The sequence below is a fragment of the Balaenoptera physalus genome, assembly GCF_965194825.1.
Source record: "Balaenoptera physalus genome assembly, chromosome: 8".
In the NCBI taxonomy this organism is placed as follows: domain Eukaryota; kingdom Metazoa; phylum Chordata; class Mammalia; order Artiodactyla; family Balaenopteridae; genus Balaenoptera; species Balaenoptera physalus.
This window is the reverse complement of record NC_138887.1, coordinates 100,804,547-100,822,359: the sequence shown is the minus strand read 5'-3', so window position 1 is coordinate 100,822,359 and position 17,813 is coordinate 100,804,547. Positions and strand designations below refer to the sequence as shown.

Sequence of the window (17,813 nt, the reverse complement as noted above, 5' to 3'; positions counted from 1 at the left end):
CTGGTGGGTTGACAGTTAGATTTCACTAGGGAGAAAGACTTCATACTAGTTTAATTTAATAGGCAATATTGAGTTTTGTTTGTTTTGTTCTATTTTGTTTTTTAAACACAGATACAGAAAAACCACACAAAACAAATGTGTAACTTGGTGAATTAAGGTAGGTCTTTGAGTGTCTTTTAATCTGCAGGTTCTTTCTCTCCCTGTTGTGTTGAGGAATCTGGGCCTTTTGACCTGTTGAGTTTCCTACAGTCTTGATTTTGTTGATTACATAGTTAGGATGCAGTTCTGCTTTCCTCTTTATTTCCTGCAAATGGCCTGCTAGATCCAGAGGCTTAGTGAGATGCAGATTTGATCCTCTTGTCTTTGTGGTGATGAATTTGAGGAAATTTTTGAGCAAGGCTCTGTGAATGATTCTGCTCCAAAAGGCATCCATTTGGTGGATGGGTGGTCTGGAGGTTCTAAGATGGCTTCACTTACATGCCTGACACTCTGGTAGGAATGGCTGGAAGGCTTGACTTAACTGGGCTCCACTTGCTTTCCGTGTAGTGTTAGGTCTCTTTACATTGTCTCTCCAGCAAAGTCTCCATGTTGTCTCTCCACTAGAGTAGTCAGAGTTCTTAATGGTAAGTGTTAAAGAATTTGTGGACATATATTAAAACCAACACAGTAACCAATGAATATTTTGGGGAGATAGTTTGTTGTATTTTATCATTTATCCATGAATCTTGCTTGTAGCAGTTATTTCTGGTGTGTTCTAATGGTGGTGATTTTCTGTTTCCCTCATTCCTTCCACATTTATTAACTAACATTGTTATGTTAAAAAAGATGTCTTATATCCTGCAAATAACCTTTCCCCAGTTATTTATTCAGTTGTTATTCACATCAGTATGGACTCATGGATATTGTTTTGTTTTTGAATTATAATCCAATACTGTCATAATTTGTTACTCCCAGGTTTTCTAGTTTAGGCCACTGGGAGCTTTTTCAGTTGGCTCCTACGTCCTTTGGACTTTAGGCTAGTTTTTATTTATTTATTTATAATTTTTATTTATTTATTATTTTTGGCTGTGTTGGGTCTTCATTGCTGCACACGGGCTTTCTCTAGTTGTCGTGAGCGGGGTCTACTCATGGTTGCAGTGCGTGGGCTTCTCATTGTGGTGGCTTCTCTTGTTGCGGAGCATGGGCTCTAGGTGCGCCGGCTTCAGTAGGTGTGGCTCGTGGGCTCTAGAGCACAGGCTCAGTAGCTGTGGCGCACAGGCTTAGTTGTTCCGCGGCATGTGGGATCTTTCTGGACCAGGGCTGGAACCCATGTCCCTGGCATTGGCAGGCGGATTCTTAACCACTGTGCCACCAGGGAAGCTCCTAGGCTAGTTTTTAAAATGTTTTTCTGGACTACTTTCTTTGTAAGCATGCTATTCTGCTCATTATCCGCACCCGCACCCACCCCCAGTTGCTATATATATGGCATTTGAGCTCAATGGCTTATTTCTTGTGAAATTAGTTTTTTGAACTTTTGGAAGGAGGCATAGTTAAGGATAGTATTTCCAACTTCATAGAGCTTCCTTTTCTGTTGTTTTCAGATAGTATTTACAGATATGGTGGTTTGATTTCTAAGATTTCCGAGCTTTGTTATTACCTTCTCCTTTTTTTCCTTTGTCTCTGTTGTACTTGTCCTGTATAGTATTGACTCTTTTCACAGCAGTTTCTCCTGAGTTTGGGGCCCTGCTCTGGCTTTTCAGTTTTAAGAATGCATAGAGGCTAGATTGTTCCATCTCCTTAGACCTTACATAGGCCTCTTTAACTCATTTGCTTTTGGATTGGGCAAAACCTTTTCTGTTTTCAACTACAGTCTTCAGATTGGTTCCCTGTGCTTTCTAGTGAATACCTGTTGACTCTTTTGGTATCCTCTGCTCTTAGATCCATTAGATACCCTATTGTTTCCCTCTGCTTCTGCCTTTTACTGAAGTTGAAACAGGTCTTACAGATGTCACTGGCTTGTCCCCATCCACTTATATTTTGGGGTTCCTGGAGCTAATTAGATAATACCTAGTTTTGTTGTAAATGTCCGTAGTGCTTTGGTTTTGCTCTTTAATTGCTCTGTTTTTATGAGGACATTTATGGTGATTCCAAGGCCCCTTATTTGCTACTATTTTTTAAAATATCAACTTGAGGGTGGTATATTTTGATGGCATATTAAATCGTAGATGTGCTTGGGTTACTGGTTAGATAATGAATGGCTAAAAACTGTGGCTTGGAAGATTTTTTGTGACAGTATGCTGGGGTAAAAAGTACAAAAAATTAATAAATACATTTTATCTAGAAGGAAGTTAATGTTTCATGCTTGTTTTTTCACCAACTTATTACTTGATTAAAGCTAAGTTTTATGTCAATAGACATGTCATTGTGAGTTTTAGAGTCTCTTTTCAGTTTACTTTGGGAACTCATACAGGCCATTTCCTTGACTTGCCATTTATCTTTGGAAAGATCTTGAAGAATCATTGTGTATTACTTGTTAAGTGCTCTATCTTCATAAGAAATTGAGTAGGTAAATCTATGTGATCTTTCTTTACAGTTGGCTCTGTTCCTGAATTGGGATTGAAAAAGATTTTCAGTCCATTATTAACAGCCCATTTTAGCCTGCTCCCACTCCCATGAAGAGGCAGTTTGGTATAGAATTGGATTAGAATTTATCACTTGTTGATTAGTTGCCTACTTTATACTGCATGAGTTTGTTCCGAAAGTTATCTTTCAAAATAAGGCTTTGTTTTATAGCTGTGACTAGCTGTTAGAGACCAAATTCTATGCTTTTGTTCTATTTATTATTTCCATAGATGCTCCTGTGGAAATGATTTTAGTAGCATATACAGCACTGTGCCAAATATGAAAACATTAGAAAATAATTGAAGTATGTGAAATAGTTTTTGTACTGTTTTAGTCAGGAACTAAAGATTGAAATGTAGGCCTATTAAGACCAATATGAAATATATTCTCCTATTTATAGATATATTAAAATAGCTTCCAGACTCAATTCTTAGAGTGAACAAAAGCTTACTTATTTTAAGTGGAAAAGAGAAGAAACATCCAACCTATAGATTAGGGTTGGAAGCTATACAGTGACATTTTAGTTTTAGTAGAAACTTTTGGGACATTCTTTATACTCTCCCCCCTACACAATTAATAATTCTAGTCAGCAAGATTAGATCTATTTATTCAGTTGATAACTCTCATGCCTTCCTACAATCAGAAGATTTTAGGTAATACTTTTGTTGAGCATGGCCTATAAATATATACCGTAGTGTGAAGTTTTGGCTGAATTAGTGGGCAATTTAGCTTGTCAGATTTTTCTTTCATTATACTTTGGTCTAAATAAGTTTGTATATGTATTGAGGTTGTATGGCATAAACGTTGTTTAGAAAAGTAGTTTTTAAGACTTTTTTTTTTGTCTGATCTACTTTCAGGTTCATGCATGGGAGATTTCAGACCAATTGTTACAGATCCGGCAAGATGTGGAATCATGCTATTTTGCTGCACAGACCATGAAAATGAAGATTCAGACCTCATTTTATGAGCTCCCCACAGACTCTCATGCCTCTTTACGGGACTCATTACTAACCCATATCCAGAACTTGAAAGACTTGTCACCTGTCATTGTAACTCAGGTAAATCTTATGCTTCTCATTAGGAAAATTTGTAAGACCATTTGGATTTATCAAGTTAATTTTGATTGACATTGCTTGCTAGCCCATGTGAAGTGATGTTAACTTTTTTACAGACTCATTGCTATATTCTTATAAGTGAATAGAAAGTGAATATTTAAATCTTTGTATTCATCTTAGAATTCATTTGATACCAAACTAACTTGAATACCAAAAAGTGGAGGAGGTCACACACACACACACACACACACACACACACACACACACCCCACCCCGCTGTTAAAATTGTAGATGGTAAAGTACTGTCCTGGGTCAGAGGTCTACATTCCTGTCTTTTAAAAAAATCCTTTCTAGACTGATTGGCTAGTAAAAGTCTCATGAATGAAGTGGTGAACTAGAGCATCTGGCCTTTCCACCTTAGGTAGGGAAATACATTAGAAAGGAAAACTGGAAGCTTCAGTGAGTACATACTCACATGTGTTCTCTGCCTGTCATAGAAGTGTCCTTGAAGGGGAAGTAGGCTTTTGCATAAGCCTTCAAGATAAGACATGAAGAGAAGGGAAATGGCAATCCATTACTTGAGGAGTGAGTCAAAGGGCTGACTTTGTCAGTAGCTTTGGCTTTTTGGCAGAGTATAATTTATATGTCCATGAAGTTCTATGGTATTGCCAAATAAAAGTAAGTATTGATATATTCTGAGGAAAATCTAGAGTCTGTTCTTTCTGACTTCTTTTTGTTATTTTTTTTGGTTTGGTTTTTCATTTTTAAAGGTTAACTTTTAAGTCCCAGAATTTATAGTTAACCCAGAAGAATTTACATGATATGTAGCTTTGGGGGTGAGAAGGAGGGTGGTGTCACAGTCTTAGTTGTCATATTTTTTGGAAGAAATTTAGCTTCTTTGCTTTCCAGTTAATATTGATGCTTACTCTATTTCTGTTCATCTGTCTATTCATTTATTTAATCTCTTTTTACTCAGCTGGCTTTAGCAATAGCAGACCTTGCTCTACAGATGCCTTCCTGGAAGGGATGTGTACAAACATTGGTAGAAAAGTAAGTAACTTGTATTGACTATATGCTAGCGTTTACCATTAACCTACACAGAGAAATCTGTTAGCAATAGCTAGACATTTGGACTATTCCCCCAAAACTCTTAATGTAGAATTATTTATTAACTTTTGTTAGATTAAAAGAAAATCATTTAAAATTTAAATACTACAGAAATATGTCATGTGGGACTTAAAAGAACTTCATAGTTTACACGCGCACACACACGCTTCTTGAATTAACTACAACGTATTTCATTGCCTTGTGGATCACTCCCACTGTCATATCAGTGGTTTTTATAAAAACATTGTCAGAATGTTTAAGATTATATTAAATTGAAAGTTGTTATGAGTATACATTCTTACTAATTGGGGTTTATTTCATGTCTATAAAAGGGACAGTATTATTTTTAGATATATGGATGTTGCTGCTTTGAGTAAAGTATTTCCTCATGGTCTTGGCAAGATAATCTTGATATTTGCTTGCATTTTGGCATTTGGTTAGGAAATTATTTTTGAGCAAAGTGGATGTCCTTTTTACCACCAACTATAGTGTGTCATTAAAACCTTTACGTGGATAATTTATTTTTTGTTTTAAGAAACTTTTTATTAATAATATTAATATATGCTCTTTGAAAAAATTTTAGCAGTGTGGAAGCTTTCAAAGTAAAAAGTAAATACCTTCCCCTCTTCCTATTCCTGTATTTTATAAGTAACCACTATTGGTGATTGATTGTATAGCCCTCTAGACTTCCCTTTAAGCATTTTAAAATAAATAAGTGCATATATATTAATATGCATATACGTATGTATTTTTTTCAGTTGTATGTAAAAATATGTTTCATATCCTTTTTTTTGCTTAATATGTTGTGGACATCTCACGTTACGACATAGGTACTTGTTATAATGGTTGTATATGTTCCATTGTATGATATCTGTAACCTTTTTTATCCTGTCTAATTATGGAGGACCTTTATATTTTTCCAGTATTTTTGCTATTATAAAAAAATACTTGTGCATATACATCTGCATGTGTATGTGAGATTTTTCTGACAAGATAAATTTCTGGAAGTGGAATTGCTGGGTCAAAGATTATTATGCAAGTTGAAATTTTGATTTCTAGATATCTTTCCAAAAAAGTATATCCATTTTTCTCCCCTTTAACAGTAGTGAGAATTCTACTTTTGTTGTTGTGGTTGTTCTGATGGCTGTTGTTATCTTATGTGATTGTGTGGGGCTGTGATTGTGAGTGTGGTGCACATTCTGAATAACTTATATCTCTCCTCTTTTCTTTCCTAGATATAGCAATGATGTAACTTCTCTGCCTTTTCTGCTGGAGATCCTTACAGTGTTACCTGAAGAAGTACATAGTCGTTCCTTACGAATTGGAGCTAACCGGCGTACAGAAATTATAGAAGATTTGGCCTTCTATTCTAGTACAGTGGTATCTCTATTGGTGAGTATGTTTGAAATACTGAGTTGCTGCCTAGGGGCAAAAAGCCTTGGTGGTTATTTAGTAATTCAATTGCACTATTGTGAAATAGCTTTCTTAGCAAAATTTGACAATGATAATACGGTGGCATTTATATAATACTTTACAGTTAAAAAGTACTTTCAGAAGCTGTACTTTTTGAGCTTCTAAGTAATGCTTTCAGGGTGGTGTTCTCTCCATTTTATGAATGAGAAACAGGCTTTAGAGTGACACCACTGCTAATTCAGAGTTTGAACTCAGGTCTTCTGATTACATGTCCCTTGCTCTTCTGCTTCTTCATGCCACCGACTGTAGGCTCTTGATCAAGGACTGTGCTAAGGGAAGTGTGTGTAAATTTACTTTACTTAAGGAAAGGATCCTCTCTAAGGGATGAATTGAGATTTTTTGATAGGGTGGTGGTACAGGACTTTACTTAACCTTTGAGCCATATCACAATTATAGATTAGCTAATACTACACCATCCTTTAAAAAAGAGTTAATTTTTGATTAGGTGGAAATTTTAATGCCCTAGACCAGGGTGGATAAATTTATGGTCCATGGGCTGGTCACCTATTTTTGTAAATAAAGTTTTATTAGAACACAGTCATGCCCATTCAGTTACACGTTGTCTGTGTCTGTAATTTTGGGCTAAAATGGCAGAATTGAGTAGTTTTCACAGAGACCATATGGTCTGCAAAGCCTAAAATATTTACTATCTGGTCCTTTATAGAAAAATTTTGCTGATTTCTGAACTACTAGATGGTATTAAATTGATTATCTAGCTCACATCTCATTTTTAGGTCTTTATTGTCCAGCTCAATTTTCTCAACAATGTGCTTTATAATAGATTATTTTTCAGGAATGTGTTTCAGTACTTCAGCATCATAGAACTTTTTATTTGAAAAAACCAAATTTTGTTTAAAATTGTGTTCAGTTTGGTGTTAGAAATTCATTGGAAACTTTTTTAAGTTAAATGTATTTTTCAATTAACCATTTATATTAAAGAAATAGTGTAATAGAAAATTAGAAAATATAGATAAGCAAATTACATTCAAACCACCTGGGATCACACTATTTATTAATCCTTTAGCACATATCCTCTGTGAACATATATACAGATTTTGAATATCCAAATGAAAATATGCTCTACCCTTCTGCAGACTGCTTTTCCAGTCGTCCAGCTTCATCTTTCTATTTCAGTAAGTTTTTATATCATCTAATAAATACCTAAACCATATTCACATTTCCTGAGTTGGTCCTAAAATAGCGTTTACAGCATTTTTCCAAATCAGTATCCAGTCTAGAACCATACCTTGTATCAAATTATTACGACTTAATCACAGTCCGTCTTCTTCTTTTTCAAAATGACACTGATTTGTTGAAGAGATTGGACTAGTTTTATAAAGCATCTTCTTACCTCCTGGATTTTCTGTTGCCTTGTCTTTGTTTCATTTAGTTTGTTTTTCTATTCTCTGTAATTCCTCTAATTGGAAGTTATATCTAAAGCAGCCCTACTCAGTAGGAATTCCTCAAGAGAATTAAGCCTCAAATGCCCTAAGGCACCCATTGTTTGTAATGAATTTTCTCCTGTATACCATCCATAGGATGATTGAGAAAATAGGCACTCAGATCATTTTCTGCAGGACTTAATTCTTTCCCAGAACTCTGGTAAGAAAGACTGAAAGGCTTGATGGATTAATTTTAAAAGGTTGAACATTTTTGGCCAGAAAACGTGTTAGATACTTCATGCTTCAGTTTATCAGAAGTTATACTTTTTGGTTGACCTTCTGTTAGTGATGCTAGGATTGACTGGATTAGGATGATGATAGTCTGATTCTTCCACTTATAAAGTTTGTTCCCCCCCTTGTAATATAATGCAGTTTGTACGAATGTTAAATTCTAGTTTATAATCCTTGCCTTAATAATTTCATTGTGGTTTGCAAAATAATGTTTTGCTAATTCTGTCTTTCCTTCTACATATATATTAGCATTCTTCTGAGTACCCACTAGAAAGGCAGGATGAATCTTAACTTTTAAATTTCCTGTTTTCAATATAAGAGTTTTGTTTTAAAGATGCCTTAAATGTTACTTTTTTTCGCTGGCTTTCTCTTTATGCTGTATTATGGACCCATGGACCCAATTTTCATTGATTCAGGGTGTCCGCTTAAGTTATTCTTCTGATGCTTTAAATGTTGTAACTTTGGCTACTGGAGCACTTCTTTACTTCCTAACAGAAAAAGATGACTAGTATTCATCTAGTTACCTTCATGCCCCAGATCTAGAATCCTTAGTTCCTTTTAGTATCAGTTTGGGTCCAGTCAGGAGAGAGAAACCACTTAGTAATTTGTTGGGGCTTTTTAATATAAAGAATCTTTAACTATAACAGGCATCTGTAGTAATGAGGGCTTGTCTAGTAAGAGGTAAAGAGAGCTCTAAAGAATATAGAAATAAAACAGATACAAGGAGCAGTCATTAACGCTGAGATAGAGTTTCCAAAGAAGGAAGAGTTCACCCCCCTCCCAGGACTGAGATTCAGACCCTGTTGGTGATGGTATAGCTGTGGTAGAGAAGTCATCGTGGTGCTGCATGCCGCTGAAAATCTGTCCTCTCAAGCTTGCTGGAGATCTGCTTTCCAGGAAGCCCAAGAAAGTTGTTAGGGAAGGTGTCTCAGCAGAGGCATTCTGCCACAAAATCACCTGGGCGTGGGAGTGCCAGGGGAAGCTGCTGGCTACTGTGCACTGTAGGCACTGGAGACTCTGAGTGCACTGAATATGGTACTGGAGAAGAAGTTGCACATTTCTTAGGAGCCAGAAGCACTTTGCTATAAAACTCTTGGGGGTGAGGGAGGGCGCTGCTGGAGAAACTGCTGGTCAGTGCACTGCAAGAGCTGGCACCAGAGGAGCTAGGAGTCTGGGGCTGAAGAAGCTGCACATTCTTTTTTTTTTTTAATTTATTTATTTATTAATTTATTTTTGGCTGTGTTGGGTCTTCGTTGCTGCACGCGGGCTTTCTTTAGTTGCAGCGAACGGGGGCTACTCTTCATTGTGGTGTGTGGGCTTCTCATTGCAGTGGCTTCTCTTGTCGCGGAGCACAGGCTCTAGGAGCACGGGCTTCAGTAGTTGTGGCACGCGGGCTCAGTAGTTGTGGTGCACGGGCTTAGTTGCTCCGCGGCATGTGGGATCTTCCCGGACCAGGGCTCAAGCCTGTGTCCCCCTGCACTGGGAGGCAGATTCTTAACCACTGCGCCACCAGGGAAGCTCCATATGTACTCTTTTACATACATTTAAACTCCAGTACAGTGGTGTAATAAGCAAATAGGAAATATGCAGAGCTACTACGGCCCTTAAGTATATATTGATTAACAAAGGCTATAATTGGTATCGACGGCTTTCTTCTTCCACAACTCATTTCATCTTTTCTCTGCTTCTATAGGCTGAACATTTGTGTGTCCAAACCCCCCACCCCACTGCCCCAGGAAATTCATATGTTGAAAACAAATCCCCAAGGTGATGGTATTGGAGATGTGGCCTTTGGGAGGTGATTAGGTCATGACAGTGGAGCTCTCATGAATGGGATTAGTGCCCATATAAAAGAGGCCCCAGAGAACTCCCTTCTCCTTTATGCCATGTGAAGACACAGTAAAAAAAATAGTTGTTTGTGAACCAAGAAGCAGGTCCTCACCAGATACTGGTACCTTGATCTTGGTCTTCCAGTCTCCAGAACTATGAGAAAGATTTCTATTGTTTATAGGCCACCTATTCTGTGTTATTCTGTTAATAGCAGCCTGAATGGACTAAGACACCTGCCCTAGCCAGAAGCTCAGCTGCTTGGGGTTCTTACTCTGTGAAGTGACCCAAGCCTTCATTCCCCAAGAGTCTGAGCCCTCAATCATCCTGCCTTTGTGGATTGTTGCTTCTGTAGTTTTCCATTAACTTTTTGGGCATGGAAGTACGAAGAGGCTCCCTAGAAAATCCTCTGGGTTACAGACCTAGAGCTCCTTGCTTTGATTATATAGAAGCAACACAGTTTTTCATTGGTAATTGGGATCTTTCACTCCAGCCTGTAAAGTTCCTGTTGGTTCAGTGGCATAAGAAGCCCAAATTGTCCAGATGGCCGTCTTATCTTCCAATGTACTGGAATTATTTTTGTGTTTCTTGTTAGAAGTATTCCTTCTTTGGGACCAAGATCTCCAAACCAGTAGAGCTCAAAGTTGCTGTACTTCCCTTACTCTGATACGAGTTTCTTGATTAGCTATGATACCATGATGGTTGCATGTGGTATTCTGTGAGTCCATGAATGATAGTGCTGACAGAAACATTACAAGCAGAGAAGACAACTCTATATCCAGAATATGGGTCTAATCCTCTGGACAAATCTCTACTTTCTCCATGTTGGAAGTCCAGTATAATCAATGAACGTGGTCCCCATGGGGAATGGTGCCACTGGGGACTCAGTGTTGGTCTCTGCTGTTGATGGGTTTGACACTCATCAGTAGTGTTTACCAGTTAAGCCTTGGTAGGTGGAAATCCATGTTAACTCCATGTTTAGCCTCTATCCCTGCTACTATGGCTCCTTTGTTTATGAGCCCATCGAGCAAGCACTGGGTGGCCAGGGAAGGAGGCTGACATCATAGAGTTTGTCATTTTGTCCATCTGTCATTGGGAGATTCCTTTATAGTGGATGCCCTTTGGTGGGTATTCACATAGGACAGATATATCGTCACAGACTGTGCCCATTTAAATATCATTCATAACGCATATATGTGGAACCTAGAAGAATGGTACAGATGAACCGGTTTGCAGGGCAGAAATAGAGCCACAGATGTAGAGAACAAACATATGGACACCAAGGGGGGAAAGTGGCGGGTGGGGGTGTTGGTGGTGGGATGAATTGGGAGATTGGGATTGACATGTATACACTAATATGTATAAAATGGATAACTAATAAGAACCTGCTGTATAAAAAAATAAATTCAAAAATTCAAAAAATATATCATTCATATACGTCTTCCTCAGACTTCCTTGTCACCAATCTTCCAATCCTGTTTCTACCAAATCCCTGATCATCCATCCAAATGATTGACAAATGTCCATGAGTAAGTGGAGATCCATATTTCTGGTCATCTCTCACTCCAGACATGGTGGACAGCCATGCGTATTGCTTGAAGATATGCTCACTAGGAGAGTTTTCCTTCAGCACTGGCCTTCACTAAAGCCCCTGAGTGGGCCTGTAATGCTGCAGCTGTCTACCTTCAGGTGGTACCAGCATATTATGCAGAGCCATCTGTAATCCAGGCTTGAATTTTTTCTTCTTCAGTTATCTGGTTTGTAAGGAACACCCCAGGAGGCCACAGGCATGGATTGAAGGGGATGAATCAGTGCAAGGAGAGGGTGTCAAAGGAATCTGAGCCACCTACTCATGCAATGTTTTTGTAGCTTCCAAACCTTCCCGTACTCAGTCTCATATCATTTCCATTTGATGACAGATTGCTGCTATGCATGCCCAACCTTATGGCTAGGTAGTTCAGATAATACTTAGTTCATGATGGGAATCTCAGGTGTTGATGAGATTGGTGTCCTATGGATAGGCCTACCAAGGCCCAGTAGCAAACCAGAAGCTGCTTCTCAAAAGGAAAATAGTTACCTGCAGAAGAGAGCATAGATTTGTTCCAAAATCCTAGGTATTTGCACTACGACATTCCTATTGGTACTTCCCAGAGACTCCATATACTCATTAAATCCAGAATCTCAAGGAAGTACACTCGTATCAATGAGTTTGGCTCAATCTAGTGTTATATTCCAGCCTTCCTTGGTCTAACACCTTTAGAATACACTCCTGCATGTTTCCCAGCTTTCTTCAGACACATATAAGCAAAGTTTTACAGTTCTCTTGGTGTATAAGTTATTTCCTCCTGCATGTACCTGTTCCCCTAGAACCTTCTGAGATTTGACCCTAGTTATGAGTGGTACAGGGGATGGTTGTGGTAGGTATTGAAGAGATTGGGCACCCTCTTTCAAGGCATCTGTCTCAGATGGGGTTATTACAGGGCTTTCAAGCTGAGGAAGGCTAGTCTCAGACACTGGAAGGCAGGCCACTTTTATTGGTAAGGTAGACTCAGAGTGACTTGGGGTTTCAGGATTATCAGTTTCATTAGGGTCCAACCAGATGTCTCCATTCCATGCATCAGAAGTCCATTCTTGTTTTTTTTTTGTTTTTTTTTTAAAAATATTTATTTATTTATTTATTTATTTATGGCTGTGTTGGGTCTTCGTTTCTGTGCGAGGGCTTTCTCTAGTTGTGGCAAGCGGGGCCACTCTTCATCGCGGTGCGTGGGCCTGTCACTATCGCGGCCTCTCTTGTTGCGGAGCACAGGCTCCAGACGCGCAGGCTCAGTAATAGTGGCTCACAGGCTCAGTAATAGTGGCTCATGGGCCCAGTTGCTCCGCGGCACGTGGGATCTTCCCAGACCAGGGCTCGAACCCGTGTCCCCTGCATTGGCAGGCAGATTCTCAACCACTGCGCCACCAGGGAAGCCCCCAGAAGTCCATTCTTTACCAGTTTCAGAACTTTCACATGAGAAACTTGGTGAGACTTATAAATTCAACTGTTGTTTGTAATTCAGCAAACCACACAATTAAATTTTGTATATGAGTTCCAGCAGTATTAGCCCTGCAGCTACAAAAAATAAGAACTTTATTTGGAGCTGCTGTGGAAGCTGTCTAGTTCTCAGACTGTGACTTGAGTTGGGTTAACCGACCCGAGCTTGTCATTTTTTGTAAGCACTCAAATGAACTAAAAAAAGTTCAGTGGCCACTGTAGTCCTTACAGTCATCATTACTGCCACGATGGGCAAGTGCAGTTAGCCACTTGGACTTGACTTAGCACTTTATCACAATTGGCAACAGGTGTTAAGATTGATTTATCATCATGAAATCTGAAAAATATATCCTTGTGGTACTTAATAAGGTCTATAATTCTGTTGTGTAGCTTGTCATGTTGTAGAACCTAGAGCATGAAATTAGTCCACAGTTACCAAGAAAAATAGGTATTTCGCTGTAATAGATACCAAAGGCTTCTTAGAACCTTTTCATTCAGTTCCCCCACGTTCTCTTTAATGGTTTTATTCTATCTTATTTTCTTGTCAGTATTAAACTTTTGTGGTCTATTCGAATGGACTTATTCCTAAACATTGTATTGAACTTTATAATTTTTTAAAATATTCTTCTTCTTGCTCTTAAACTGAGCCTGGCCTCTAATATTTTTCTCCATTTATTCTCCATTTCGTTAATTCAAGATCTATTATTATTTACCTCTGCTATATTTTTACTGGTGAGCTCTTCTGGTATTTATCTTTTAGCTTTTGAGGTCTTAACTTTAGTAAGAGATAAGAGTCTTTAATAATACAGTTCTCAAAGAGAAACTGAAGGCATCTCTTAGTTCTGAAGCTTTGTGGTGAGTGTTTGATTTAATTAATAGAATTTCTTCTCTTCAGAGCAGCTAGTTTTAGATGTAGGGTTTTTCCAAAATTCTGTCTTAAGTTTGAGTCAGTAGTTAGAATGTATAATCAAGTCCTTCCATTTGTAAACATCACACCTTACTAAAATTGAAATGTCATTCAGGAAGCATAAAGGCCAAGCAATTGTGTCATGAGTTTATTGCAAGAGCTTCAAAGATTTAGGTGTGTGTGTTTGTTGGTGTGGATGTGGGTGTGTGGTTGCCATGCACTTACTTGAATCTTTTCTTTTTTCTTTATTCATTTCAGTTCAGTTCAGTGTAATTCAAACTAATTAATACGTATGTAATTATTATTGCCTGATACTGCAAACATAGGGGGAACATGGCTACTTGGAAGTATAATTGTCAGCATTTAGATCATTATGGGATTACATACCACTACCACCCACCCCCATGCATTCTAAATGCCATGGCAGTTATGATATTTCTAATCCATTGCCTGCAAAAGTTATTTTTAAACATTCTTTTTTTTTTTTTAATTAATTTATTTATTTTTGGCTGTGTTGGGTCTTCGTTGCTGCACACAGGCTTTCTCTAGTTGCAGTGAGCGGGGGCTACTCTTCGTTGTGGTGTGTGGGTTTCTCATTGCAGTGGCTCCTCTTGTTACAGAGCACGGGCTCTAGGTGCACGGGCTTCAGTAGTTGTGGTGCACGGGCTCAGTAGTTGTGGCTTTCAGGCTCAGTAGTTGTGGCGCACGGGCTTAGTTGCTCCGCAGCACGTGGGATCTTCCCGGACCAGGGATCAAACCCGTGTCCCATGCATTGGCAGGAGGATTCTCAACCACTGCGCCACCAGGGAAGTCCCTATTTTTAAACATTCTTTATCCAGAAAAAGTTGCATTACACCTTACTTTGGAAAAAGTATACATCACAAAAGCAGTTTACAAAGAGAAACAATGGTGAGTTTTAGTCTGACTTTTCATTTTATCTTTTATAAACTATCATATTTATAGTAATATCACTTTCTGTGGATGGTATATTTGCTAGAGTATTCCAGTGCTGAAGCTGAAATACCAGCTTTTCATGAAGCAATATACAATAGTACAACCAGCTTATTTCTACTCTATAAAATTGAGTGTATAGATGTGTTATTTATTTTATTAATTTTTATTGAGATATAATTGATTTACAATATTAGTTTCAAGTGTACAACGTAGCGATTCAGAATTTTTATAGATTATACTCCATTTAAAGTTGTTGTAAAATATTGGCTATATTCCCTATGCTGTACGATATATGCTTATTGCTTATTTATTTTATACATAGTAGTTTGTACCTCTTAATCCCCTACCCCTATCTTCCCCCCTCTCCTTTTCCCCTCTCCCCACTGGTAACCACTACTTTGTTCTGTATCTATGAGTCTGTTTGTTTTGTTATATTCATTTGTTTGTTTCATTTTTTAGATTCCACATATAAGTGATAACATACAGTATTTTTCTTTCCTATTTCACTAAGCATAATACCCTCTCCAGGTCCATCCATGGTTGTTTCACATGACAAATTTCATTCTTTTTCATGGCTGAGATGATGAGTATTACTTTAAAGACAATTCTATTGATAAGATTACATTAATGCAAAAGTTGGATCTAAGAAATATACTGATAATTGTTTCTGAAACATATCTATCTTTGAACCAGTCTATAACCTCTCTGTACCTCAGCTTCCCAGTTGAGAAAGTGGAGATAATAATAGTACATACCTATACAGTTTTAGTGGGGATTAAGTGAATTAAGAGTGATGAGACAGGGCTTCCCTGGTGGTGCAGTGGTTAAGAATCCGCCTGCCAGTGCAGGGGACATGGGTTCGAGCCCTGGTCTGGGAAGATCCCATATGCCACGGAGCAACTAAGCCCATGTGCCACAACTGCTGAGCCTGCACTCTAGAGCTGCGAGCCACAACTGCTGAGCCCGCGTGCCACAACTAGTGAAGCCTGCGCGCCTAGAGCCTGTGCTCCGCAACAAGAGAAGCCACCGCAATGAGAAGCCTGTGCACCGTAACGAAGAGCAGATCCCGCTCGCCGCAACTAGAGAAAGGCTGTGCACAGCAACGAAGACCCAATGCAGCCAAAAATAAATAAATAAAATTAATTAATTAAAAAAAAAAGTGATGAGACAGTGTCTGGCAATTAAAAAGCACTTTTAACTGTTAGCTGTTATTGTTATCCTTCTCATCATTACACCTGTAAGGTGATTGTAATAATATTTTAAATATAAAGATTGACATTATTTGTTGTAACTTTTTTTTTTCTTCTTTTCAGATGACTTGTGTAGAAAAAGCAGGAACAGAAGAGAAAATGCTTATGAAGGTCTTCCGCTGTTTGGGAAGCTGGTTTAACTTAGGAGTTTTGGACAGTAACTTCATGGCTAACAATAAGTTACTAGCACTCCTTTTTGAGGTTTTGGTAAGTAATGGCTTTGTTTATGAAATGGTTTTTGTTTGTTTCTGGCACATAGTCACTTAGGGTAACTGCCCTTCTGGGATATAAGAGTGTTTTCAGAGTTTTGCAGAGAGTGGAAAGTGTATGGGAAGAAAACAACACTGTCCCTTCCTTGTTGCCAAGTACCAAATTAAGATATTAGTTTTAGTGCTCAGAATAAAATGTAGTTAGGTTTAAGAGGAAAGTAGTCTTATATGTAGATATGTATAGATCAATGATTTACATATTAAAATTCAAGTAACAAAAAAACCATTGGTCTCTTTTTCTTATTTTAAAAGTGTTAAGTTGTGTGTTTCTAATAATGGTCATTGGATGTTTGAGACAATTACAAATCAGAATATTATCTTTGTAATTGAGGTAGTTTACTTAAACATCAGGGTATGTATAGGATGAATTTTGGGTTTTTGAGATCAGAAGTAATGTATTTCTATATACTTGTGCATTTGTTCCTTAAACTTTAAGAGTAACATTGCCTAGTAATAAATTCCTCTGTCTTGGTAGACAAAGAGTAAGTGAGTGCTTAGAATAAGACTAGTTTTTAGAACAAGAAACAGCAATACCTCAAGCACAAATGTTAAACAGGTCTTTGGAGGTGGGTGTGACTTTGTCTTTTTCTCCCTGATGGTTTTCCTTCCATGAACACATATTAGTATGGAAACTCTGTGTTTCCATACTGGTTGTGTGCTGGTGCACTATAATTTAGAAGATTTAGCATGATACTAGATTGATATCACTGTGAATTAAAGAAAGAAAAGGAAAACACATTGTTCAAGGAGACATTTTTGGTATTGTACTGTTGTTCATGTATTTCTGCTGTCATTCTTGGATCAGAAGCTGAAATTCAGGAAACTTAGGATGCTAATAATTGTTTTGCTAATCATTGTCTTTGTCTCCATGTCTATTGATGCCATACCTCAATAATGGTAATTTTGATTCTCATCTCACCAAGTTGTGTGAAGAGTAGTCAATATTAAAAAATTCAGGTCCCACTTTTGTTTAAAAAGTGTGTAAATAAGTTTACATATGAATGGAGGACAGTGTAGAATACACTTCAAACTTAAAACAGTGGTGACTCTTGGGAACTGAGATCGGGGTAAGGAACAAGCTAAGTAGTGTGCTAGGGTTATATTGTCTTCTCTACTGATCCAGTGTTAGGTCCTCTGTTACTTAAGAGTGTTTCTAGAGTCAGGGTCAAATGTATTCTCGTTCTTACATTTTTTTCAGTGGTTCGAAATCATGCCACATAAAACTAAATATTTTAGTTTGCTTTATGCTTGGACCACGACCTTATTATATAACTTTTCCCCTATAGTTCTTTTTTAAAAAATAGTTTTAAAATAATACTTGATATATACAAAAGAATAAATTTGAACATTTAACTTTTGAAACATAGTTAATACAGTGAATATTTTTGAATTCACTGCCACTCAATCTAAGAATAACCTAATGAATAAGTTGTGTCTTTGTGCTTTCCCAACCCTGCTTTTATAGCTCCCCCCGCCCCCCCGCTCCCCGCCGCAGAGATTCTAAATGTCCTTGTTTTTTTTATTATTCACAGAAGACCAATATGCCTTCACTAAATTTATCCAACCTCTCAACTGTACTGTCCTTAATAGAAACCCTGGAGGCCTCCCTCCTTGAACCTTCTAATATTCTCTAATTTGTATCAGTTGCTCTTTTGATCTGCTCCCC

At 37.9% G+C, this 17,813-nt stretch overlaps 1 protein-coding gene across 6 annotated transcripts in view; it reads left to right on the top strand.

Annotated features, from left to right (window-relative positions):
• TNPO3 (transportin 3) overlaps nt 1–17,813 on the top strand; it is an 82,780-nt gene that overhangs the window by 25,292 nt on the left and 39,675 nt on the right. For all 6 annotated transcript variants that reach the window (XM_082472903.1, XM_082472907.1, XM_082472906.1 and 3 more), the window contains 4 exons: nt 3,459–3,659; nt 4,633–4,706; nt 5,999–6,155; nt 15,942–16,085. In XM_082472903.1, coding sequence (XP_082329029.1) covers nt 3,459–3,659; nt 4,633–4,706; nt 5,999–6,155; nt 15,942–16,085 — 576 coding nt within the window. The remainder of the gene's footprint in view (nt 1–3,458; nt 3,660–4,632; nt 4,707–5,998; nt 6,156–15,941; nt 16,086–17,813) is intronic.